This window comes from Copadichromis virginalis, linkage group LG19 (assembly GCF_057382275.1).
Source record: "Copadichromis virginalis isolate Kocher_CV1m ecotype Utaka linkage group LG19, C_Virginalis_male_GT1.1, whole genome shotgun sequence".
NCBI lineage: Eukaryota > Metazoa > Chordata > Actinopteri > Cichliformes > Cichlidae > Copadichromis > Copadichromis virginalis.
The window spans coordinates 32,292,846-32,319,740 of record NC_140636.1 but is presented as its reverse complement, the minus strand read 5'-3'; the positions used below and the strand labels follow the sequence as shown (position 1 = coordinate 32,319,740).

The 26,895-nt window shown below is 40.9% G+C and overlaps 1 protein-coding gene and 2 long non-coding RNA genes across 5 annotated transcripts; 2 read left to right on the top strand and 1 right to left on the bottom strand.

Annotated features, from left to right (window-relative positions):
- The first annotated feature begins 3,641 nt into the window (after positions 1–3,641).
- On the top strand, positions 3,642–5,484 carry LOC146686515 (uncharacterized). The gene is made up of 6 exons (XM_085440982.1): positions 3,642–3,711; positions 3,922–3,990; positions 4,306–4,392; positions 4,505–4,677; positions 4,841–5,018; positions 5,273–5,484. Exons 1-6 carry the CDS (start codon positions 3,642–3,644, stop codon positions 5,407–5,409), a joined length of 714 nt encoding a protein of 237 aa, XP_085297108.1. The 3' UTR covers positions 5,410–5,484.
- Positions 5,485–6,802: 1,318 nt separating this feature from the next.
- On the top strand, positions 6,803–14,935 carry LOC146686514 (uncharacterized). 3 transcript variants are annotated; one of them, XR_014916827.1, is made up of 9 exons: positions 6,803–6,973; positions 9,292–9,479; positions 9,600–9,649; positions 9,741–9,823; positions 10,099–10,239; positions 10,509–10,624; positions 13,990–14,086; positions 14,338–14,641; positions 14,841–14,935. It is a non-coding gene; the product is annotated as an uncharacterized LOC146686514 (long non-coding RNA). The 3 variants fall into 3 exon arrangements; XR_014916825.1 differs by lacking the exon at positions 6,803–6,973 and having other exon boundaries at positions 8,899–9,479; XR_014916826.1 differs by lacking the exons at positions 6,803–6,973; positions 13,990–14,086 and having other exon boundaries at positions 8,899–9,479.
- Positions 14,936–15,266: 331 nt separating this feature from the next.
- Positions 15,267–22,584, bottom strand: LOC146686513 (uncharacterized). Its single transcript, XR_014916824.1, has 5 exons — positions 22,132–22,584; positions 20,191–20,267; positions 19,204–19,237; positions 18,900–19,054; positions 15,267–17,080 (listed from the first exon to the last, which is right to left on the bottom strand). It is a non-coding gene; the product is annotated as an uncharacterized LOC146686513 (long non-coding RNA).
- Positions 22,585–26,895: the final 4,311 nt, after the last annotated feature.

The window sequence follows — 26,895 nt, the reverse complement described above, 5'->3', positions numbered from 1 at the left end:
CGCTCACCTACCTTGCGTTTGCACCTTTTGTCCACACGTAAACTGCGTTTTCATCAACTGAAAACTGAGATTTTTAACAGTAGAAGTCCCAGACTTTTCTAACCCTCTGTTAGCCAAGTGGAAGCGAACTTTGCTAGTCTTTTAGCATCAATTCAAATCAAATCAAATCACTTTTTATTGTCACATCACATGTGCAGGCACACTGGCACAGCACATGCGAGTGAAATTCTTGTGTGCGAGCCCCACAAGCAACAGAGATGTGCAAACACAACAACACAAACGAGCAAAATACAAGAATGGCCAACCTGAAACTAATAAATATATGTACAATATATAATAGTGTATGCATTTCTGGATGTGTATACTAAATATTTTCCTACGTGTGTGTGTGTGTGTGTGTGTGTATACACATTTTTACAAATTAAATAGTAAAAAAATAAAATAAAATAATAATAATAAAATATATAAAATATACAGAGTTGAATATGTGCAAAACAAGTGGCATTTATATACAGTGTGGAGTGCATAATGTCATATGTAAATTAGGTCGTTACCTGAGAATTCTGGAGGGGAGTGGGTGTGTGTGAATGATTGCTGATGTCTAACTGCCAACTGCCTCTTTGTGTGTGTGTGTGTGTGTATGGGGGGTGGGGGGTGGGACTTCCTTTTGTGTTGAGGTGGATATAATCTCACTGCATTTAGCCTAATCCTTCATTGCCCTGAAGAATCCTGTGGTGTACGAACCTCCTCTCCAAGGAAAGAAAATGCAGCAGGCCTTGGAAATGATCCTGAGTGAAGTCAACCCTTGTGACTCGGATGGAGAAGACCTACAACTTCAGCCAGATTCGGACTCGGAGCTGTCTGATCAGTCTTCAGGTTAGGTTTCATTTCATATTATTTCCTATTTCATTTCAAACAAGTGAAAAATACTAAAAAAGCAGAGCAGGATTAGGGTTAGCTAGTAACCCTAACTCTAGTTGTTTCTTTTTATTTAGGAAGACATTTCATATCATTTCCTATTTCATTTCAAACAAGTAAATGGATGTAGTAAGTAAGATATTTCAGACATTATTCTGATACAGATGAGGAGATACTGGAATTATAATTAGTATCTATGCATGCATTTGTGATTTTTTTTTTTTTGACCTTCCCATTGCTCACAATTTGAATTTGTTCACACTGCAGATGAGGAGACTGCTTCTCCACCTAAAAAGAGAGCTTGTTTGGGGACTGAGACAGCGAAAGATGGCACAGTGTGGCGCGAAGAACAGGTGGGGACCTGTCTCCCTTTCACCCCAATAGAAGCGTACGCTGCAGATGGAGAGCCAACGGCTAAGGCCAGGAGAAGTATCTCGAGTCGCCTTCAGAGCTTCCTGTGTTTCATCACTCTTGACATGCTTCGTAGCATTCAAGAATGGACTATTCAACATGCACGGCAAACGGAGCATGTTCATTGGTTCATGGACCTCCCTGAACTAATGGCATTTATTGCAATTGTCATCTTGCGGGGGGTTACCAGGGTTCCATCTGTAAATGACTGCTGGTCAGCAAACCTGGGAAACCCACAGATAATTGGAACTATGGCACGAAACCGCTTCCAAGACATCATGCAACACCTACGCTTTGATGACAAGTCCACCCGCAGTGATCGAGCAAAGACTGATAAGTTCGCTGCAATTTCCAGTTTGTGGGGATCATTTGTCACCAACTGCATCACGTGCTACAACCCTGGTCTACATATCACCGTTGATGAACAGCTTTTCCCATCAAAGACTCAGTGCTGTTTCCTGCAGTATATTGCAAGTAAACCTGACAAGTTTGGGATCAAGTTTTGGGTGGCTTGCGACCTAAAATCCAAGTACATTTGCAATGTCTTCCCATATCTTGGCAAGGACCCCAATCGTCCCAGTGGGGAGAGACTGTCTGAAGATGTAGTGATGAGGCTGATGGAACCATTCCTAGACAAGGGCAGAAATGTTACCACGGACAATTTCTTCACATCGCTTTCACTTGCGCAAAAACTTCTTGGACGGAAAACCACCATCCTCGGCACAGTCAACAAGATTCGCAGGGAAATTCCTCAATCCACTAGACAGACAGATCGCAATGAATTCACCACTCAGGTATGTTGCAGGTCTTTTGTGGTTCTATGTTTATGTGTTTCATTGTGTGTAAAAGGGCTATGGAAATAACAATTTATCTTATTTCTTAGGTGTTTTCAACCTCTGCTGCCACGCTGACGGCGTATGCGGCCAAACGGAAGAGGACAGTCTATATTCTTAGCAGCATGCACAGCGTGGTTCAGACTGATAACACTACCAAAAGGAAGCCAAACACTGTCACCCTTTACAACAAAACAAAGTGTGGCGTGGATGTGATGGACCAGATGGTTCGGGAGTACACTGTCCGCAGAGGAACACGGCGCTGGCCAGTTGCCGTGTTTTATAACATGATTGACATGGCAACACTGAATGCACATGTGCTGTATCAAGCATGCACCGGGACGAAGGAAAGACGGGTGGACTTCCTGGTGGCGCTTGCAACAGAGTTGGCTCGCTCTCATGTAGCTGCGAAGAAGGCAAGAAAAGAACAGTTGCTTCGGACACAACCCTCCACACCGAGCCCTGGAAAAAGAGCCACGTGTCAGGTCAAACACAAATGCAAGAAAAATCAGGCCACTATGCGATGTGTTCACTGCTACAGATACACATGTGGTAAATGCAGACGACAGATACCATGGCAGTGCCAGGATTGTGAGTGATTGCTGAAAATGTTGAAATGTACTCACTCACTTTTTATTATTATTTGTACATATGTGTACAAATGGTTGGTTTTTTTGTACTGTTTTCATCAATAAATCTCAGCAACAAAGGACCTACACCCATGTGTGTTGATTTCTCCCTAAGATGGCAAACTGAAACACTCCACTCCCCCACCCCCTCAATCACTCACCCCCACTCCCCTCCCTCCAGAATTCCTAGGTAACAACCTAATATACATATGAATGACTAGCCAATTTAGCTTCCACTTCCAGCATTTGACTGACTGCTCTCCGGCTTTTAAAGGTAGAAACGCAAAATGATGACTCCGCGGGGGTCTAAGGTAGAAACCCAAAATGACTGCTCTCCGGGGGTCTAAGTGTTTAAAGACGCCTGCCAGGGCGGATATTTTCGAAAACTCCGTTTTAGCATTTACGTGTGGACAAAGGAAGACGGAGAAAACGCAGCGTCAAAGGTGTGCGCCTATTTTGATGCCACACTGTGCGCCAAGTTTTTGTCTCGGTGCCATGAATTCCTACAATGGCAGACTTAGACAAAGTACTGTTAATTTTATTATCTTCAGTGTTTAAATGCTTACATATACACACGCAGTTGTATGTTTAAAAAAAAAAAAAAAAAAAAAAGTTTGTTTTATCGGGTTTGCTTGTAATTGTTGCCTATATACATTTTAAGCTATTATTTATTATTTAGTTCAATCAATAGATCAAGTTTTGTAGTGACTATGAAATATATTGTAATTATCTGTTTCCTGTTTATCCTAGACAGGGCAAAAAAGGACTCCAAATTTTAAAAAAAGATAAAAATGAAAGACTGGTGCATTGTGCAGTTCAGCACTGGTGGTACAGAAATAGTCCCTAGTTCATGGATAAATGGGGAGAAATTGTCATGGCCTCCATATCCTCCGTGAGACACATTCAGGATCCACGCCACAGTAAAGAGGAGAGTTCATCCTGGTGCAACATGGCTCACCTATGCACCAGTCCGACTTCTAATAAGCCATGGTGGGTATCATCTGGATTGGTGTTGTATAAATGTAACAATAACAAGTTTTTCGTGTCCTAATTTATGTCTGGCCATACATTGTGTTTGTACTTCCAGACACATTTCACGAAGCAGAACGCAGTCTTCAGAAATATCTAAGTGAACACTGTGATACGTCTGACCTTCAGTCCGAAGCTGAAACTCAGACCAGTCATAAAAGAAAGCACAAGTAAAACTTTTTTTATTTCACAAACATATCTTTGATTGCTAAGAATTTATGATCTTGTCTTTTATACATATCTGTGGTGCTTCCTTACTGCAATATCACCACATAATATAGTCCAAAAAGTGGAAGCTTGTAAACTTTTTATAGATGCAAAGCCGTGTACACTTGTGCACTTCAAAAATTCCTTGTATACTGTACCTTCTTGCACATCTCCGTTTCCTGTGTGTGTTGTTATAAATCAAACTGTAACTTTAGGAATTAATATTCCAAAAGCACATTTGTAATTACTTATGACCGTTTTCAACTTTTTTTCTTTAGACCAAATCCCCTGTACACATAGTGACTCAGAGGATGAGCAGCCCACAAAAAAATGGTTTCCCCAGGCGCCTCGAGTGACAATACCAGGTAATAAAATACTGTCTGGTGTCTTTGTACATATCTGTGTGTGACACAAGGAAACTTTTGACAAGTTGTCTGTATTCTTAAATACTTAAAAAAAATTATCTTTTTCTGTCAGACCTGACAAGAGCTGTTAACGAACTCCGTGAGGAGGTCAGAGCCATCCGCAATACCGGCTGCAATGAATCGGTAGATGCTGGGGTACTGCCTCTGGATTTGCCCTTGCACAACATTGAGGAGCTAAACAATGCAGAGGCACCTCTTCAATCACAAGAGGCAAATAAGGCAATGGTAAGTATATAAAGGTTATGTACACTTTGTAACTATAAAGTGTAATAGCTGTCAGATGTGATTTAAATACATAACAACGGCCTGTTGATTAAACACACAAGCACTTGCATACACATTAAAGACATGAGACACGCTAATTCCATCTCTTAAAATGTGTCTATAGGTGAGACGCTTTACCTTGATTGGAGGGACCACACTGGAGGTGCGAGTCCGCCGTGTAATGGCTTATGCCATTACAAACGAGCTGGCCTCGGTACTAAACTGGGCAGGGAAAAAAACCAAGGACCAGACAAGGCAAAAAAGGGCATTTAAAGATACAGCGCTCTGCAAATGCATATTTGGTAAGTTTTACTGTTTTTTTGCTATATTACTTTGTCCTTCTTAATAACAAGACTTTCATGTCCGGTTAATCTGGAGATGGAGTCTTTGGTCTTTGGCTTGTTTAGTCCTCGGGTTGTAGTTTGTACAGCCCGAGGACCCCATGTTTATTTTGTTTTAAAGACAGTTAACAAGAGCTTATTCATGTGCTCTAATTCACTTTTTTTTGTTTGTGTGTGTGTGTGTGTGTGTGTGTGTGTGTGTATTTTTGTCCTAGATGGCCTGACGCAGCAGTTAGGGGCAAACTCTATGTCCGAGTTTGTCTTTGCACAAGCAGTGCAGAAATGGCTCCGATACGCCCCAGATCGTTTGGGTGGTGCAGGACGCACATCATGCATCCCCATCCCAGAGTAAAAAATTACAAACTTCTGTGAAACATATAAATGTAAATAGGAAACTGTCTTTTAATAAAGTATTTAGCAAACGAAACATGCCTATTGACCTTTTTTTGTTTAGTTTTTTCTCTGTTACATCACATGCAATGCTTTCTTATTTTAGGATATTAATATTGACATGATACATTGTGAGACATTTGGTTTTTTTTTTTTTTTTTTTTTTTTTTTTTTTTTTTTTTTAAGGGTGTCCAATTTGAGGAATAAGTACAATTATGTGTTTAGGTGGTTTAAGTATTGATGGAAACATGCAGTAGTTTAGTATTGGTTAAAATACCTATAAAGAGAGGTAGATTTCCAGTCATGATTTAACTGTTGTTTTAATAAAAAGCAACTGTGCGAAAGAGGTGGAAAATCAACACCATAGCTCAACAGTGTTTCAATATCAGAATCTGACATTGTTTCAATGTCAACAGTATTAGAAAATATAACGTTGAATCAATGTCAGGTTTCAACATTGATTCAACATCAAAACCTGACGTTTCAACGTTAAAAAAGGGTGCAAGAGTGACGTTAGGTCAACGTCACACTTCAACGTTGATTCAATGACATCACCTGATATTGACTCAACATTGTTTCAATGTTTCCTTGCTATCTGGGTAGGAGGAAAAAAGTACTTTGTGACTTTCTTTGATGACTACTCCAGATGTTGTAAAGTGTATTTCATAAGAGAAAAAACAGAAGTCCTGAGCAAGTTCAAAGAGCTTGAAAGAACCTTCTCAAATGAATGTGGACAGGGAGTAATAAGACTCAGAACTGACAATGGTGGGGAATACACATCTAAAGAGTTTCAAGAATATTTGAAAGCTCAAGGCATCCACCATGAAATGACTGTACCACACACACCACAGCAAAATGGTGTTGCAGAGAGAAAAAACAGAACTCTAGTGGAATCAGCTAGAAGCATGCTGTCACATGCAAAGTTGCCAAACACATTCTGGGCAGAAGCTGTTGCTACTGCAGCTTACATACAGAATAAGCTCCCAACATCTGCTTTAAAGAACGAAACACCCTATCAGAGATGGTATGAAAAAAACCCCAGACATTAGCCATATGAAAGTATTTGGTTGTGTTGCCTATGCTCATATTCCAGACAGAGAAAGAAGCTGGACAAAAAGGCAGTGTTGTCGCAAAATGTGCAACAACAGGGACTGAAGGACTAAATACTAAAGGAGCAGTATCAGTCCAAGCCTAGTTCTAGTTGCAATGAAAAACGATCTTCCCGAGACAGGAAAAGACTGTACTCTAGCTCTGGCAGAGATAGAGAAAAACACTACAGGGATAGGAGTCACGAACGAGAAAGCGACGATTACTCCTCAAAGGAAGGAAATTTCTCACCTTCTACAGCACCAGAAACAAACAAGTTCAAGAGCTCGCCTTTCCTCTCCAGACAAAGAGGTTCAAAATCGCAAGAGGACTCTCAGCAAAGACAGGGACGACAGCTCTGAGGCCCGCCACACTAAAAAACACAAAAAGAGTAAGAAAAAGAAGAAATCAAAGGATAAAGACAGACACCGTGAGAGTGGGTGAGTATTGCCATCTTTCTCTCGATCCTTTAATGAAAACAGAAGGAAATGTGTTTGTTTGTTTTAAGCTAGATTTTTTTTGAAAATAATATGGGGTTAAAGCTCACTATCAGTATTAATATTTTCTTAAAAACGGAAAGAATTTTCATCATTTTATTGATAATGGGTCACTTTTTCTGTCTTAGGCTGGCCGTAAAGCTTGAGATCTTGGTTTTGTTAAACAATGTGATTGGTTCTCTGTCATCCCGTAGAAGTTCTGACGGAGATTCAGACAGAGCTGCGGAAATGAAGAAGAAAAAGAAAAAGAAGAGACATCGGGACAGCGATCCCGAACTGCACAGCCCAGTGCTCTGAGCCAGGGCCGTGCAGAGAGGTTTAAAGGGGCGGGTGCTTAAAGCTAAAAAGGGGCACATTGAGCCAGGCTGAATAACAACAACACACATTCATCAAGAATCTAATATGGGCAACAAGGCAAAGCAAACGTAGCCGATGTTTTACCTGATGGGTACAATGTTGCTGTTGAGGGGTTGCTGTGGATAGTGCTGGAGGGCAGGGCTGTGTTGATCTGAGACTGTAGACATTAAAAAGTCCACAGGAGAGATGGTAGCTGATTAAACAAGTGTCATGAGATAATAACTAAATGCAAAGATTGGTGACAGCGCTTAGGCTCTGCCTGTGAATCACTCTTTGCTTCTCTTCTTCCTTCCATCCCATCTTTTCATATATCACTCTCCACTTGCTATGTGAGAACAAGGCACAACTTGCTATTGCAATAAACTATAATTTAATCATCCACACCTAACAACTCCAGCACTTAATCTACAATAAAATGATGAGAGAAAAATGTTATAGCACTGCCTTTAGTAGCCTCACACAGCTCTGTTTCCTCCTCATGTCCTTACCAGGCATGTCTGGACAATGTTATATCATGAGTAATATTTTTTTTTAAAATCCATCTAAATAAAACACACACATGCACACACACAAAGTGACATTTTAGACCTTCTTCAGAATACTGTATATACTATGGGCATCATGGTGCTGATCCAGAATCCTTACATTATTATTTATTACTAGAGCTACAATAATAAAGCAAAGAGGAGGGGGAAGTAATAAATATAAAATAATGTATTTATGATGATTCCATTTGTTTCACTATCCACTCTGTGCAGGGGCAAAGCTTATTACATTTTTAAACTATAGAGATACAATCATTTTACTGCTGTAAAATCCAACTTTTGTCTTATTTAAAATATAAATCTAATATAATCTGCTTCTTAATGTATGTTCTTTAAAATACAGCGTGTGTTTTTTAATATATTATAATTATAATAATTATTATGTGGACATGAATATTAGATCGTTTTTTAGTGAAATATAATCCCTCCAGAAAGGCAGGAAAAGCCCAGAAACTTACTTTAAAACTAAATATGTTCTAAATACTTTAAAACTAAATATGTTCCCTAAAACGGTGACAGAGCTACAGACCCATGACAGCCTTACACAGGTAGCCAGCAGCTATGACCAGCACTACTTGTGCAGTTAATAAAAGGACAGGTAATGTTTGTCGCGCTGTTGCACACACAGCACGCTCGTTTGTCAGTTGCAACAAGACAGCTTACCAACGTGTACGTTGGTAACCTGCGGGACCAACATCACCCTGCGCGCCACCTTTTCCATCTGCTGCCCTCAGGGAGAAGGTACAGGTCTATACAGGCCAGAACATCCAGACTGGCCAACAGCCTGTATCCACAGGCTGTGAGGCTCCTGAACTCTCTGCCCCCCTCTCACGGACAATAACCATATCCAACTTCTTAATAGCAATGAACTGGTCTGCATTGGTGCATCATATCTTTATTCTCTTCCCCCTCCTGCCCCCCCTCTTTCTTAAATAGATACCTATCATATCTGATATCATATCTCACAGTACAATAATATTGAATGGGTTGCATTGTTGTATTTTGTCATGTTTCTCAGGTCTTTGTCTGAATTTCTACGAACATTATTGCTAAGGATTGTCTTATTGCATTGGAGTCACACTGGGTTAAATATGTACACTTGGGTTTTAAGGGGTATTTATTATTTTCTTCTTTTTTTTGGGTTGTATGGAAGCCCCAAACGCAATTTCATTGTTCTTGACAATGACAATAAATAAATAAATACTAAAAATACTAAAATACTAGTAATAAGATAATACTCCTGGGTGCTACACACTACAGTGTACGCTGTACACCTACTTACTGGTTTTGTGGCATCAGTCTGTATGGAAGAAATATAGTAAGTCTGTGTCTCTGAGTTAACTTGTGTTTCTCCTACAGCTCCGGACCGCAAAAAATGCGCGTGCTCTTTGTGAGCTCGTTCCCGGCTCGTAACCAGCGCGTTCTGCCGTCAAGGGCGATCATTGGTTAAATGTGATCATGTGACTGATGTACGGTGGCCCCTAGAGACAAAGCACGTACAACCTCTTTCATCCATCAAGTGTTTGGCGGGTACCTAAGATCCAGAGGTAAGTCACTGTTTTTTAAGGTTTGATTTATTTTTCTTTTATTTGTCTTTTTATGTCTTACAGCTTGTGTGATACTCATAGCACTGATTTCTGTTTCTGTTAAACGTTTAAACTGCAAAGCTGTCTCAGATACATTTGACCCTTTTCTGGATATCACTCTGGAAATTAAGGTAATTGGACAACATTCAAAGTGACGTTGCTACTATGTATTCTCTGCATTATGGAGTGTGAGGTTTTTCCTTTCTCTCTCTGTTCATATAGACTGCTCCAAATGTCTCCAAAGCTCTGAAGCAGTTTGTCAAGCCAGAACAGCTGGATGGCGAAAATGCTTACAAATGCACCAAGTAAGTCAAAGAGATGCCAAACCATGATGAATGTTTGTTTCCTTCAGGTGCAAAAAAATGGTAACGGCCTCAAAAAGATTCACAATCCATCGCAGCGCCAATGTGCTCACCCTCTCACTCAAACGCTTTGCAGACTTCAGTGGAGGCAAAATCACAAAGTCAAATGGCCAATAGTGTCTGCTTAAGTCATAAAGATACATGACAGATGCTTTGTTTTATTATAAAACAGGATATTTGCATGTAATGTTTGAAATTCTTTGTGTGGTGGTCATCAGGATGTGAAGTATTTGGAGCATCTGGATCTGCGGCCCTTCATGTCTCAGTCCCACGGGGAGCCCCAGCTCTACAGGCTGTATGCTGTGCTGGTTCACTCTGGATTGAGTTGTCATGCTGGACACTATTTCTGCTATATTAAGGTACTGGCTGTGCCCGAATCTGTTTGAATGCTGCTGTTGCTTAGTACAAACAAACACACACCATAAACAACACATTTAAGCAGAAAACTGAATGCAAACAGAGAAAAATACTTTGTATGCATTGAAAGAAAGAAAAAAAAAAAGACCCCTATATAACCATAAGATTCTTCTTTTTAGCTCAAATTCAATTCAGAAACTGAATCTGCTGTGTCACATCTCTCTCATTCTGTCTCTTGATAATTCTCCCAAAACCGCCAATGGGGAGTCAGGAGTGCACCATCACGGCAATGGATTAAATGGACAAGCGTATGGAGACTTCAAATCCAGCCAAAATGGGCACCACAATGGTCATCACAAAGTGAATGGACACAGCGGCCCTGACAAGGTAAATCTTGTAAATCTTGTCTTTATTTTTATAAGTTCAAGGGCTCCCCGCCACGGGCTCACCTTTCCTCTCCAGACAAAGAGGATCAAAATCGCAAGAGGACTCTCAGCAAAGACTTTTTTTTTTTTTTTTTTTAAACAAAGTTGCAAAAACTTAACTCAAGGCAACCCACTGCATTTACGTTTTTAGGTTCTGATGGATCACTTATAATTTCAAGTTTAGGAGAAAAGTTGCTTCAACTAATGTTTTTGTGTTTACAAGATTAATAACTGCTTTTTCTTCTCATATTTTATTGTTTTAAGCAATGTATTTCCTAAAGTTTACACAAGGTATTAGTTTTAGTTTACGCAACATTTTGTTTTGCCAATCAATTTCCTAAAGTCTAGAAAAAGTATCCTTTATAGTTTCCCTGTTGTATTAATGAATGTTTACACAATGTTGATTTTCAAATAACTTTATTGTATTCAAACACAATTGCACCACTGACAATGTTTTGAGATGAGCCATTTTTAACATACTGACAACATTCAGCCACAAATAAAGTCCTTTTCCCAAAGAGGAAAAAAAAAAAAAAAAAAAAAAAAAGTCAAATTTTTGTAATAAATGTTACAATTTTAAAGGTGTGGTATTGTCAGACAGAATATCAAACCTATCTTGATTGATAGTCACTAACAAACAGATTCAAAACATCAGATGGCAGGATGTGAACTCTTCTATCTGGTTTCCATACAGCAAACAAATGTGTACTTGAGTTCTTTGGGAAACTCCATGTTGAGTCCATAAAGTAGGCCAGGTAGGCAAAGGCAGTGGGAAGGTCTGGCAGATCATCAAGAATAATGTTCTCATCCAAAACAATGGCAGTGTTGACCCCTGTGGACTGCGAGTTGGGTCCCACGTAGTCCTCCAGAACAGTGAGGATGCCCACCGTAACACCTCAGGTTGCCCTCTCAACTGGATCTGTATCCTATGCAAAATTAACAACAGTACATATAAGTCTCTGTAAACTAAAACTGAAGATTGAGTAGATTTGCATACTCACCAGACATGTTAAGAAGAGTTTGGTCTCGTCGTCGCGAACAAATATCCCTTCCAAACTGATGGTTCGTTGATGCTGGACTATGTTTGAGACCTAAAACAAGGAAATCAAATAAGACTCAGACTCATTTATAAACCTACCATTTTGTTTTTAAAACACATTAAGTGTTGTTGCTAAAAATACAGCCTTAAGAAATAAGATGTTAAAATTAGTTATTCCAGATAATTGCTCATGGTTTTGTCAGTGTTTTTAAAGTAATTTTGATGCACAACCAATGTAGCACACTTATGACAACATTTTTTGAATGCATTTATAACAAAAAGTGGAATGAGAGTTGAACTCTCCGTCATGACCTGCCATCTGCCAAACACACAACGCTGCTTGTTAGCTTATAATCCCCATTCAGGAGGACACACTTTTTGAAAACTAATTTTATATCAATTTGGGAACTTCATGCACAAGTTTTGCAAACAAAGTTATATGGTACTATTTACCTAAAAATGCAGCCAAGGCCTCAGGCGTTTTTTTATATAACCATTTAAATCTATTTACAAAACAATCAGGTGTTCTGCATCAAATAAGAAGGCACACAAATTATTTGTGCCAGTCCAAAAATAAAATAAAATAAAAAAAAAATAAAATAGTTTGTGTTCAGTATAAGACAGGAGAACACCAAAGGCCTAAACCCTGCAGGTCTGGCAACAGGTGTATCAGTCCTGTTTTCCATGTGGGAACAGCGTTTACAATGGAATCTGCTTTTGATGGCTTTTTTTTAAGCAAATGTGACATTGAGCAGTATAACTGACACACAATACAAAACAATAACTACACAACACACTAACTACAGCCTCCAAACATGCTAAACGTCACTAATGTCTCACATATGAAAACTCGCGCTCTCTTTCTTTTGTTCGCCCGCTTTCCGTCGCGGGTGTCACTCCTAAAACGGCCCCTTCTTCCTAAACAACCAAGTGCCACATGTTGCCATATCATTTTTGATTGGCTGACATGGTAAACTCTAACACCAATAGGGAAGGGGTGTTTTTTGTTTCGCTTTTTTTTTTTTTTTACTCGTAAGTAGAGTGTTTGCTAGCGCGGTCGTAGAAAACGCAGTTTTTTCCGTTCTTCTCGCTGTAAACACCACTGTTTTGTTAAAAAACACATCGCGTGTATTTTTTAATCATAACTCTGGTTTTACGTGGCCTATCGACACAATTCAAAAACTGGTGTATAGTTTGAAGTCCGCACTTTCGACCCAAGTTGAAATAGAGACAGAGTTGCTGCATCGTCTTAAATTGGTCATGTGATTTTGACGTGCCCCCAGAGAGTTAAAGTCTGTTTGATATGACTCTTGCAGACTCTAGTCTGCCTTCGTATTTAAAATACCCCCATATTTACTGCTCTGCTGCTTGTGCTCTGTAGCTGCTTCTCCGATCTTCCTCTCCCTCCTGTTTGTGTGTTTGGTGGAGCTCGCTGGCTGCGAGGACTCCACCACACGTTTACACAGAAACTAAACCACATTTTATTGGCTAAATATGCTTTTAACAAATTAAACGACATGGCAGCGTGCGCCCCGAAATTATTATTTTTTAATAAGGAGCGGCGGGGCGGGCGGGGGGGTTCGCCGCCGTTGGTCGTCAGCCATGAGCGAGCTAGCCTATTTTGTGGGGGTTTTTCGTTCGGTGGTATGTCGGCCACAAGCCGCACTTAATGAAATACACGTAGGGGGTGTCGCGGAGGCTTGTCAGACATGAGCGCGCCTGTTTGGTAGGGATGCTTGTCGGATTTTCATTGTTTTGTGACATGGCGATTTTTATACGAAAACTTTAAAGCACTATTTTATGATGGAAAACATTCAAGTTGCTCACGAGGGCATTCAAGCAGCACGATTGAGTAAAACAGTCTAGGGGGAATCTTAAATGATGTAGTAAACACATATAAATACACAATAAAAGAAACATTACTTGCCTTAAGAAAGTTGAGAAGAACGACCTTAGCCGCATCCAGCTCCTGGTGTAAAAAGCCTCGTGTTCGCGTTAAAGCAGACGGCAAGGTGGCTTTCAGTCCTTGCAAAAGTGCAAGTAGACCCCGTAGTATCCAAAAATATGAGATGTACAGAAAGGCGCCAACAGCTTCAACTCATGTAAAACTTGAATTCATTCATTTTGCCAGCAATAAATTTCAGCTGAGACCAACTTTTGCTCCAAAACGTTAAATGATTAGTTGAAACCCTTAATGTATTTGAGTTTATGGGGCAACTCAGCTTTTATTGTTGAATTGTGAAAGAAATGACTGTAAGCTCAGCAATTGCAAGTTTGATTTTTTACAGTGCAGGGATGACAGCTCTGAGGCCCGCCACACTAAAAAACACAAAAAGAGTAGAAAAAGAAGAAATCAAAGGATAAAGACAGACACCATAAGAGTGGGTGCGTATTGCCATCTTTCTCTCCATCCTTTAATGAAAACAGAAGGAAATGTATTTGTTTGTTTTAAGCTAGATTTTTTTTGAAAATAATATGGGGTTAAAGCTCACTATCAGTATTAATATTTTCTTAAAAACGGAAAGAATTTTCATCATTTTATTGATAATGGGTCACTTTTTCTGTCTTAGGCTGGCCGTAAAGCTTGAGATCTTGGTTTTGTTAAACAATGTGATTGGTTCTCTGTCATCCCGTAGAAGTTCTGACGGAGATTCAGACAGAGCTGCGGAAATGAAGAAGAAAAAGAAAAAGAAGAGCCATCGGGACAGCGATCCCGAACTGCACAGCCCAGTGCTCTGAGCCACAGAAACAGAAGCAGCGAGGAAAGGGAGAGCCGCAAGCGACACCACTCTGACAGAGACTTTGAACATGACAATGGCTTTCCACCGGAAAAACGTCGCTGCACAGACTACGCTGACGGCAGCGGTGGCCATCTACTACCTTCCAATCATACCACACCGGCAAACTGTTCAAGTTACGGCCATCTCAATGGACAACCAGGTATTTATATTTAGTCTCCAAAATCACAGGAATGCTGAATTAAATGGTGCTGATGAGCTAGTCCAATTTTAAACCATCAAACCCTGTTTTGTAGGTTACAGCCAAATCAGCGGCAGTGGATTTCCCAGTGACCTGAAACAATGACTCTAATAGCTACTAATACTTTCTCTTCACTAAGACCTCATCTTTGTCATTTCAGATCCATCAACCGAATTTTAACAACAGCAGAGGAATGACATCAACTTTATTGACGTGGTGCTTCTTCATTAGGAATAAAGTGTTTTAAAATTTAAACTATCCCCCTTTCTTTTTCTTTCTTTTGTTTTCTCAAATGGGCTTATTTGCTGTAATTTCTCCTAGCTATCGGCTAAAAAGAAACCTGTTGAACATTTATGATGAAGAATATTAATATATACTTGTATGAACACAAAGCCTGGAGCTTAAACATCTCAACTGCTGCTCAGTGGAACTCAGGACTTGGAAAAAAATGTGTTAACATCAATCACAGAAATCCACCTGCTTCGAAGAGGAACGAAACAAAGGGAATGTGTCACGGTCCGCTGTGGCAGACCGTGTGGAGAGTGTGTGGAGGACTCAGGTGCAGACACAGGCGAGGACACAAAACTCAGTTCGAACGAAAAGCGAGCCTTTATTGTGGCTGATGATACGGAGTGCAAACAAGGCAGAAGTGCAGTGACAAGACAAAACTAAACTATAACCAAACTGGGAAACTGATGCTATGATAAACTATGAAGACACAGAAAACCATAACTATGAATACAAAGACTGGCTGTGAAAACATGGAGGGTGGGAACACAGACGACGCGACACAGACTGTATGAAACACAGAGACTAAATATACATGAGGGATGATCAGGGGAACTGGCCACACATGGGAGCACAGCTGACACACATGAACCTAACGACAGGAGAAGTGAAACTAAATACCCTGACATTGAATACAGACTTTCAAAGTAAAACAGGAAACATGGAGATTAGACATGACATGAACTAAACATAACCACGCAGACGTGACGCATGAACCAGGGAGACTTAGTACAAGGGAAGATGACTTAAACAACTAAGGAACAAAGGACTAAACAGCAATCTCAAAATAAACTAGATGAGCTAAACTAGGGCACAAATGAATTTTCCTGCACAAACGCCAAACCGTGCTTAGAGCTGAAAGCTGCGCCCGTGAGGAAAGTTTTGGCTTTGTGGGGCGGTTTGATCTGTCTGGGGAAAACGGTCCTCAAGATTCCAGTTAGAGCATTCACACGTATTCCAGCAAATTCCAGTATCTTACTTTGAAAGGGTTTGTCGTAATTCTCTTTCATATTACATATACTAACTAAACCTCAGTAATAACAGTGTGAGGGGAAGCTGCACAATGACCCTCTTCCACTATTGTAAACTTGTTAGCTGTCAAACTAAAAATGAGAAGAAAAAAAATGAACAGGTAAAGGCTACAGCCATTATGATTTCCACACTACGTGAACACAATACAGAAAAAACAAAACAGTATGTAAATTATATACTATACATGCATAATGTGAGTCGGGGGGGAGGGCTGCTTTTTTGTGAAAAGATGAGAAAATAAATACAAAAGAAACGATCGCAGAGGTGGATCTTCACTATGTGAGTTAATATGATGCGTTACTGCTGGCAGGCTTTGTTACACACGACTTGGTTTGCCTTTAAAAAGGAAATATCGTAAATGGACGTGTACGAGCCCATGTTGAGTATGTTTGCATATACAGGTACAGTCACTTAAAGGCTACATTAATCAGACCAGCTGACTGATGAGCTTGAGGCTTTCTGTAGTTGCGAATTATCTACAAAATATTGTTGGCAGTTGTCGAAGGAGGTGAAGGTAATAAAACGCTGAGACCAGACAAGTTGGTCTGAGTGGCTGGGAGCTGAACATTCAGCTTTCAAATCCTCCCAATGTGTTGCAGCACCTTATGTGTCCAGCAGGGGGTAGTCTCACATTAGGGCATGACGAAAAGACTAATGATTACAGCTTTGGCCATCTCCAGTTACATGAAGTCCTCATGCTGTTCTCCATCGTCGTCTAGTGTGGTGAGAATTTACCTTCTTTTTTTAATTATATTTTTTGCCTGTAGCAGACTGAATTTGAATCTTTAATTCCCAACAGCCAAGAACTGAGGTGCAGACAAATCTTCAGGCAGAAGTAGGGATGATCCACGTCAGTCCCATATGTTTTACTGCATGTCCCGCAGGGCTGACGGAGAACGTATGAATCGGACGCCTTTGAGACTCTTAAACACACACACATACACACAAGGATTCCTCTGATGACAGAAATGCTGCTGACACTTGACGTAAGTGAGGGGGAGTCATCATCATTTCTTGTTGGCTATCCTCCTCTTCCTGGTGGCCAGCATGTCGTAGAAAGGATCCCTGATGATGCTTGCTCTGTGGAGGACAGGAAGGAACAGATTTAACAACGACAACACCTATTTTTAATATCAGCAAAACTGCTTCTATCTAGTCTGTCTGTGTCAGCCCTGCGACAGGCTGATGGTTTTTCCGGGATGTACCCTGCCTCTCACCCCATGACAGCTGGGGAAGGCTACACCCCCTCCCATCACCTTGAACTGGATATCTCTATCCTATCCATCCTGTTTTGTCTGTATAGTTGAAATAAATCACCCATCTACAAGTTCATCAGCACCAAAATCTGGCACTTACACTGAACGCTGTTCTTCACACACACACACACTCGCTGAGCTAGAAATCTGTGCGACTGATAATTGTGTATCTTAGTTCAGTGGAAGTCAAATATTGAGTAACAGAATTTTAGGATGGAGCAGACATGCTGCAAGCTCATGAGCTTTTAAGTTGATGTGCATTTTTTCTTCTCCAATATTTCAGTGAGGTAGTTGCTAACTTTGCGTGCATTAAGCACTGCTGTGCTGTGAAGGTGAGAGACTGAACCAAAATGAGCTGCGGGCTGTAAAGTCAACACAAGCTAAAAAAAGCTCCAACACGTCACGAAGCAAAGTGGTACTGTGGGGGAAAGTGCGAATCATGTGGGTTTGTCACAATGAGCATCTTTCACCTCGCACATGTGATACGGAGCTGCCATAAAATTGTAAAAATTACAACTTCAAGTTTTTCCATTAACGCAGCTGCTCGTCAACCACGGCGTATTTAACTTGGACTTCTATAGCGGAGTCACAGATCGCTGATGGGAATAACGCTGAGTAATTAGCCGCTTTCCCACCACCATGACGGCTGACGTGTGCAAGTGCAGAACAGTTTCTACAACAGCAGTTTCCAGCCTTGCAGGTTGAATCAGGGCCGGACAGTGTGTGTGTGTGTGTGTGTGTGTGTGTGTGTGTGTGTGTGTGTGTGTCTGTGTATAGTCGCGTGCTTGTGTGAAATCTGCTGACCACAGGACAGTCTGCCGCCCCGGAGTGTGGTTGCGGCAGCACAGCTCTGCCCCGCTGAGTCTAATGTGTAATCATTCCACTGCCAAAGTGACAGGAGGAGACTTCATGATGTGCAGCCACGACAAGCCAGCAGTCCCCCCCCCCATGTGAAATTTTCTAAACCAAGAAAATTAGCAGTTTTCAGTCTATTTAACCATACCCCAGGCCATGCTCACCAAAATAAGATTCCAGTAACTCACCCTTAAACCTTCCCCACTTTCATCAAACATCTCTCCACACCAAGGGCTTTTAAATCTCATCAGGGCACGGGGAAGATTCAGCAGTACAATTTTTCGCCTGATATTGATCGCACTGAAACAGAGCCGATCATAACCAGCATGCTCGAAAGTTACCCAGTGGGTCCAATTTGCAGCAGCACCTCCACTCCTCTCTGTGTTTAACAAGTGTTTGGATGGGAATGCATTAAAACTGTCATTATGTTTTTAAGTGTACAGCAGTGCGCCGAGTCTGAGCAGGTGTGTGTGTGTTCCCCCCCCCCCTTTCTTGTTGCGCGCTAATCAAAGGCAAGTGTGCTTATCCAGCAGAGCAGACATCACCTCCGAGTGTTATCTGCATGGAAGTGTGAGAAAATGAGTCAGTTAGTCACCAGCCTGCGTGTGTGTGTGTACTCAAGCCTCAAGCATAGTTATGATTAAGCTCGCAGCTCCGTGTATGTGTGTGCGCGTTTGAGCTTCTCACAGTCAAGGTCAGACATGAGAAAGTCCCACATGGGAGCAGGCAGGCGTTGGCTAAGTGCCCTCTCAGTGTAAATGGATCCACACTAACGCAGCGTCTCTTACTTGATGGATTTGATCCACTCTTCTTTCTCCTCCGGGGTGGGGGCAGATATCCTGTATACTACGTGGTTTCCCTCGACGACGCGTCCATCCGCCTCCGTTTTGCAGGCCTTGATTACCTGACCTTTATGGTTGGGGTTGTAGAGCTCAAAGCAGTTCTAAAGAAAAATCATGAAACTGTTGATTTACATGATGAAAGAATCCGAGAACACATTGTTTGTGTGTTTTGGATTTTTTTGGCAGTGCAAAGGTATTTAAATTTAAATGAGAGGAGGATTTATTCGCAGGGACAGGAGGTGTTTCTTACAGGTTTTCTCGGCTCATCCACGAGGCTCTTTATCCTGAAGAGACAGAAAAACAGTCCTCAGTATCACTTATTCATTTGCATGCACATCATTTTACCACCACATAAAATGAAGACAATAATCATATCTATGTGCAAATGAAGTCACAGTGACAAAAGATCCGCCTGGATCATTGTCACATCACCTGTGACACCTTTAGCCTTATGCTGTAGCAGCTAGCATGGCTGCCATAACCCAGTCACAGACTGTATATAAAAGATGGATGTAGCCTCCAATTTTTAAAAAGTAGTCTGGACAGAAACTAACTATTTGCTAACCTGATTTATGAATTCAATAAACACCGTTCCGGTGAGTTTATGGTCTCAGTTGCATGTTTCAGGTATGATTGATATAATATGATGTTATTCTATAAATTATGGAACCATCATGGTAAAATAGATGATAAAGCAGGGCATGATGAGATGTGATTGACAAGATGCTTCTGGACGAGTGTTTCTGAGCCAGATCCTCCCAAAAATGACAAAAACCAAAATGTGATTTTTATTTTTTTTTAATTATCCATCTTTCATATACAGGCTATGCTGGCTGTCTTGTTTGTTGGTGGGACAGAATATGATTCATTAAAAAAAAAACAAAACAAGAATTTGTAAAAAACGTAATTGCAAACAACCTTCACACTTTTATCATCACTGGTAATATTGAAGACATTTAGTATTTTTTGTTTTCTAGCGTGGAGTTTTACAGTTTCAAATAACAAGACCTCAAAAATATGTGTGGGCTGTAGTTACATCCTAAGGTTTTAAAAACTGAGCTTAAATAAATGATTAGCAGTAATAAAAGCCGAGGGAGGTCAACAGTGATCACTGACTGTTTTAGGAGCTTTTTGAGATCAAATAGAAGAAAAGCACACCTTCACCATTGTGCACCATGAAATGGTCAAATTCTGTCCTGACACACACACACGTGCACACACCAAATTGCCTACTTACTGTTGTGTATTCAAAGTAATAGAGGCAGTTGTCAGTCAGAATAAACCACCTCCTCTTCCACGTCTTCACTCGGCCACCTGCGAGGGAGAAACAAACAGCGTATGACGGTAAACTGAAAAGGTGAATCTGTTCGTGTATGTGGAAGCTAACCTGCTTTGTTCCACATTCCACATCTGGTTCTAATCAACATTTCCCAGCATTATAAGACCGAATCAGACCCTTATCCCTCAATCCCCTGCTCTTTCAGGGCCACATCTGCTTGGAGATCAATCAGTTGCATTTGAAGAGGCCCAGCATTTGCCCACTTGAAGTGCTGTGTGACTTCCTTTGAGAACCCTCTGACATCAGTGATGGCAAATGGGTTCTTTATGAACATTGTGAGCTGCTGTCCAAAGCTGAAGCTATCAAAACGTTTGCTGAAGTTTTCAATCAGCTTATCAACAAAGTCAACAAAAGAGGACACATCTCTCTGTCCCTGAACCTGTTCCTTCATTGTTGGGAAGTGTGCATAGTCTCCTTGCAGGTCTTCTTTGAACACTTCAAGTTTCCTCTGAAAGCAGCAGACAGCTGTCATCAGTTCACAAATTGTCCTTCCCGTGCAGGGAAGAGGTAGAGAGCATGAGATGACCCGTTCAGCTAATCGGTATGAATCACGATGATTCCTGGCATCTACAAACAATTGACGTTCTATTGACGAGTAATTTGGCCTAACCTTTTGGGTGACTTGCTGATATTTTCATGGCTGTTATATAATTTTATGCTTCCTTTCAGTGAAGTTGCAGAAAGGATTCCAATGGTTGTGTGCAGGTTTTGAAGCTAATGCTACAGCTGATATTGGGCCAGCTTATACAGCTTTTTTTGGTATGGAAAAGGGCTCTCGTAAGAACGAGCTTAGCTGTGTCCTTTGTGCCTTCTCAGTAGCCACAAGAGGAATAATACAGCCAATCCCCACGCAGAATGAGCCAGATCATTGACCTCTGACTTAACTTCGAATAAGATAATCCATCACATCACATTGCTTATACACTTATTTTCCCATTTACAGCTATGATACAACAACACAATTATATGAGCAGGTCAGCATGTTCAAGGGCCTGTTGTGCTAAGGAGATAATGGCAGCCAGTGTCAGAACGAGGGCGCTCGGTGATGAATTGAGCGGAGGAATGAAGACAAAGTGTTACCTTCCTCCTAATACAGAGATTTAAAGAGGGCGCAGCCATCACAGAGCAAAATGGAATAGCAGAACGAAGAGTGAAACAGAGGTCAGAGAGAGGGAGGGAGGAACCAAAACATGGGAGGAAAAAAAAGAGAGATAAAAAACACCATGGCAGGAAGATGAAGAGAGAAAATGCAGAGATTACTATAAAATGAGAAGAGAATAGTAGACAAAACAAAGAGGAGAGGTCACAAGCTGATGGATAAAGACAAAAACAGACATGCTGCAGGTGCACCACAAATTTCCTTTGAAACCTTTTGCCAAGGCCAACTTAGTTTTGCCTAGCTCTTTGTTTCCTTGTGATCTCACTTGCCTGACAACCAAGTCTCCCCTGTGTTTGAAGCTCATGCTGCCCGCAAATCTGTCTCGCACCATCATGCTTCCACCTTCAGCACGATCAACCCCAGCCCTCTACATTTGCTATTATTTTGCTTCTCCAAGGTTTTAATTATTCTGGAGTGAATCTGGTGAAATATTTAATCGAGTCAGTCTACCCTAGGTGCTTAACATTTATTCTTGCATGCTCGCATGCGACAGCGGTAACAGGCAAACGTCATTCGTTGGTCATAGGCACCATTTTTGTAGTTTTTTGTGGCACCTCACTATGTGATGTCTATCACAAATTTATGTTAATCTATTAACAAAAATACAGCACACGTTTGCAACTAACATGAACCACCATGGTGAAGGTTAATTTTACACCTCTGAGGCGCCCCATACATACCGAGCTTTAAGAGCCAGCCTTCCCTGTCGGGGTTGAAGAAGGTGTGCGTCAGATCGTTCCCGCCGTCTAAATAAAATAAATGTCACCGCACAGCCAGGAAACTACCCGTCAGCTTGCTGGTCCGTAACTACGCTTCTCTGCGCCGTGTCAGCCAGCGTGCTAGCTAGCAAGTAGGCAAGCTAGCTAGCCGCACAAAATGCTAGCACAGTTCGATAGCTACGTTTAGTAGCGGTTTTAGATACGGGCGGTTGCCCGGGACGGCATCACGGGCATCGGTTAAAAAAAAAAAAAAAATTGCTCGTACTCATGCTGCCCCGACGTCAGCCAGCGCATATTGGGAATGGCATAGGCACCGATCGGTTTTCTATCGCCCATTTGCTGGGAGTAAGGGCGCCCTTCGTTTGTGAGGTGCACCTGCTGCTTGCGGCGCAGAGAGAAGAGGGCGGGGCGGCGGGGGATTCTCTGACCGGCTGGAGCAGCATCTAATAACCAACTCGCAAAATAAAACAAAATAAACACAAACCAACAAACACGAAAACACCAGACATTATAATACAGACTTATAATTTGCACCAATGTTTTTTCGAAATTCTATACACGAAAAGTGAGCGCGAGAGCCCTCGGTGCGCCTGCTTGCTGCTGAAGTCAAAGTAAACTTTATTGTCATCTCCGCTACAGTCCAGTATATAGAGACGAGACGACGAAGCTCCAGTTACAGCAGTGCAAGTAAACAAACAACATATATAAGAAGAGTAAGAAAATAAATGTACACTTTAGGACTCGGGATAAAGGGATCAATAACAATTTAAAATTTACAGTTTGATGATTTAAAGTCTCACCCCGTTGAAAGGGGAGGGGGGCCGGCTGCTTCCAAATAGAGCGCATTTCATTCATAATGATGTAAATCCAAGCCCGTTATGTAGTCATGATTTGAATCCTGGGTTGTGTGAAATCCCAGAAATACACCTTAGACAAAGTGAATCTGTGAACTAAGGTGTCGGTGTGTTAGATCATGTTGTGGTGATCCTTGGGTTGAGGGATGGGTGTTCATACTGCAGTGCAAAATTAAAACCAATGGAAGATGGACAAGAAAAGTTCAAAGCCATCAGGTCCTCAGTTTAGAAAAAAGAGAAAAGAAGAGGAGGAGAAACGAGCAAAAGATACAGGTAAGCAGATGTGTGATTGGATAATGGCAGGACATCCTGAAACAATCAGAATCAGAATACTTTATTAATCCCTAAGTAAATTATGTGCATTACAGTTGCTCCAAGAAGAAATGGTAAAAATAGTAACAGTAACGGACTAAACTCCAAACAATACATTATGTTACAGATTTTAATATTAATTAGTCAGTGTCAATTGTTGATTTGTCCTGTTCTCATTGTATGACGAATTATGATGGCTGTTTGGTAGCCGTTTGCGTACCATGCATACTCTCTCTCTCACTTCATATATATATGTGTGTGTGTGTGTACAACAGCTTTATGTTAATGTACAATCCTTAATATGTTTTATCTGTGTGTGTGTGTGTGTGTGTGTGTGGGGGGGGGGGGGGGGGGAGGCAGAGGGAGTGTTCGCCCAGGGCGCCAAATAGGCTAGGACTGCCACTGCTTCCAGTGACAACATTGACATCTCAGCTGCCTGTCTTTTTGTCGGTGCCACTGTATCCAAACTACATATCAGAGCAGGTGTCACTACCACAGGTGTCACTTAATTCAAGAGTGTCCCTTTCACTCTTGAATTAAGCTTCCACTCCTTTGTCTTTATGAAGACGTCCTTGCAGCATTCCCAAAATCCATTGCAATGTCCATCCTCCTCTTGTGTCAGGAACGAAGATCCTCTGTTATTTATATTTAGCAGTTAAATAAAGGCTTGATTTAATGCAGTGTTCTCAGGTCTTCCTTTTCCTTTCTGTATTTTCCATTTGAAGTCATGACTCTGGTCGATTTCTGTGTGCTGTAGCAGTATCGCCTCTTGATTCAAGTGTCCATATCTTTTGCCACAAATCCTTCGCTGTCTTTCTTACCAACAACTTACCATAAACTTTTCAACAGTTTCCTCATTACCTTTATAAACTTTAGCTTAAGGCTGCCTTCCACACCATCATCGGCAAGGAATCCCACAGAACAGCAGATTAACTAGTATATACACACACTCCCTCATGACTACTCCCTCCATTTTTAGATCCATCAGTAAATACCGACATGATTAAAATAATTCTTCTTTACATAACTGGAATTCTTTCTTGTTTTTTCTTCTTCTTTGTTCTTGCTTTACCAACCGACTTATTGGTGCATTAGCGCCGCCTGCTGGATAGAATTTAAATTCAAATTTTATCCAAATTCAAATTTTATTTGTCACGTACACAGTCATACACAGTACGATATGTAGTGAAATGCTTGGACAACTGCTCGTGACCTAAAGAAAACAAAAAAGGAAAAGGCTATGAATAAGATAGGAAATAATAATTTATAATAAAATAATTTAATATAAAAATAAAAGATTTCTGGGTTAATCTGCTTGGGGTCCCCAAATGTTCCATTCAGCCTGTTTTGCCATACTTTTCCAGAATTACGTTGACAGAATTTAAAACAAACAAGCAAACAAACTACACTGATTAAGGACTTATATTCATTTATCTATTTTATTCAGTATTAGCATAGCCTCCATAGCCTTCTGTTGCTATAATGTAGTGTTTTACTCATTTGCCTAATAAGTAAGAGAACTCCGAGACACAAATTCCTTGGGGGCTGTGTCAGGAAGGGCATCTGGCAAGAAAATCTGCCAAATCAAACATGTGGAACTACCTGCTGTGGTGACATCTGGTGAAGGGAGCAGCTGAAAATAGCTCTAAATGAGCATAAACTTTCTCTGCTCAGTAGTCTGCTTATGCTTCCATCTGTTAACCCATGCCTTCTGCAGAGAAAGCATTAACAATGCACACCAACATCAGCTCAACACCACCTTGACAATGAGTGCAAGTAAACTACTGTAATCACTGTTTATGAGAGTAAAACACTGAGATTTTATTACTAAGCACATGCAGGTTTTTTGTGATGAAGATTTTTTCGTGTGCATGAATGAGCTGATTTTCCAAACTGTATCTTTAATCCCCCCTTAACTTTAGAAAAAACACTAATTTAACCCCTAACCTCATGTCCTGAGGTATGTATCAACTTCCAATGTGATGATGAGCAAAGACTTTCTCCTTCAGACTAGCACACAGGTGTGGTTCATCCAACAAGATCATAGAGCCATGCCCAGAGACCATCAAAGTATTAATTATTTCTAGGGCTACAGTAAAGTGGAGGTGGCCTCCGATGTGGCATAGGGGTGTGGTAAAGAGGTCCACATCAGGGCTGCTTGTAAATCGACTGAAGCAGAACCACCAAGGCCCAGAGGCTGAAGATGTTGCACAACAGCAGAAGGCAGTGCAGACAAAATGCACAGTACAGTTTTCGCTAACATAATTCAGAATTTCTTACAGCAACATTTCGGTATGTAGGATTATTAAAGGTGGCCAGAGTTGAGCTGCCAAGTGGTCAAATCCTGACCAATGGATGGCTTTGGAAAATGAAAAAAGTGGAAATGAAAGGAAGGCCTCCTCACAAGTATAATTTGTCTCATTTTAAAATAACCCCAACATGCTCATTATTTATAAAATACAGTATCATTTGAGTTGTTTTTCTTTCCTTTTCAAATAAAACCAAATGTAGTCAGACAGTAATACTCAATAAAACAAAAACAGCAACCCTTACTCACAGGGGGACACCACAACCTCACATGTTTGAGTTTTACTCCAGATGTCCTTCCTGAAACAAGCCCAAAAGGACTGTTGTATCCAGCATTGAACTAGGGAGCTTTTGCACATCAGGCATGTGTGTATACCACTAAACTACAGAGCTACCAAAATCAAACAACCAACCAATCAAACCAATAGACAAACATTCTCACACTTGCATCCATAAGTTTTAATGACACTATTTGTGTTATAGTTGTGCCTTTGTACACCAGCACAGTAGGAGTGACTGAAGTGCAGGTCAGCCTTAATCCTTAAAACTTATGTCATTTTATAAAAGTACTAAAATAACTGTTTAGGAATTGCATGCACACTGACACATTTCCAGAGTAACTGGATGAACTCACAGAATTTGAAACATAAAACAGTTTTTAATACTCAGCCTTTATTGCAGTCGCCTTCAGATCCTGCTTGTTTGTGGGTCTCTACCCTCAGTTTTGTCTTCAGTAACTGAAAAGCATGCTCTTTAAATCAGGTGACTAACATGGCCACTAAGAACATTTCTTTGCCTTGAGAAACACTTGGATTGCTTTTTCAGAATACTGTGGAGTTGCGTCCAGTCAATTTTAGAGCATTTGTCTGAATCTTAGCAGAAAGTACAGCCCTGTACACTCCACACTGGCTACGTCTTCCATGCCATAACATTCCCTGCGCTGTGTTTGACAAATAATCATGAGCGATTCCTTTCCTTTTCTCCTTTTAGAAATCTTATCACCTCATTTTGATTTTTCGCTTTAGTCTCATTTGAAGTTTTCATTTCTTTTTATTGCAAATGCTGCATCTGCGATGAAGGTGCTTTACTCTGGTGAAGAAAGCTTGCTGCTCTTCTAGAAGCCCATGCACTGCCCCATGCAGTCCTTCTGTCATCGTGATTATGAGATGATAGTGAGAAAGCCCCTCTTTGAACCAGTGCTGATACAGGGTTTCCTCTCATCGCAGTGTGACTTGTGAACAATGCTGGAGTT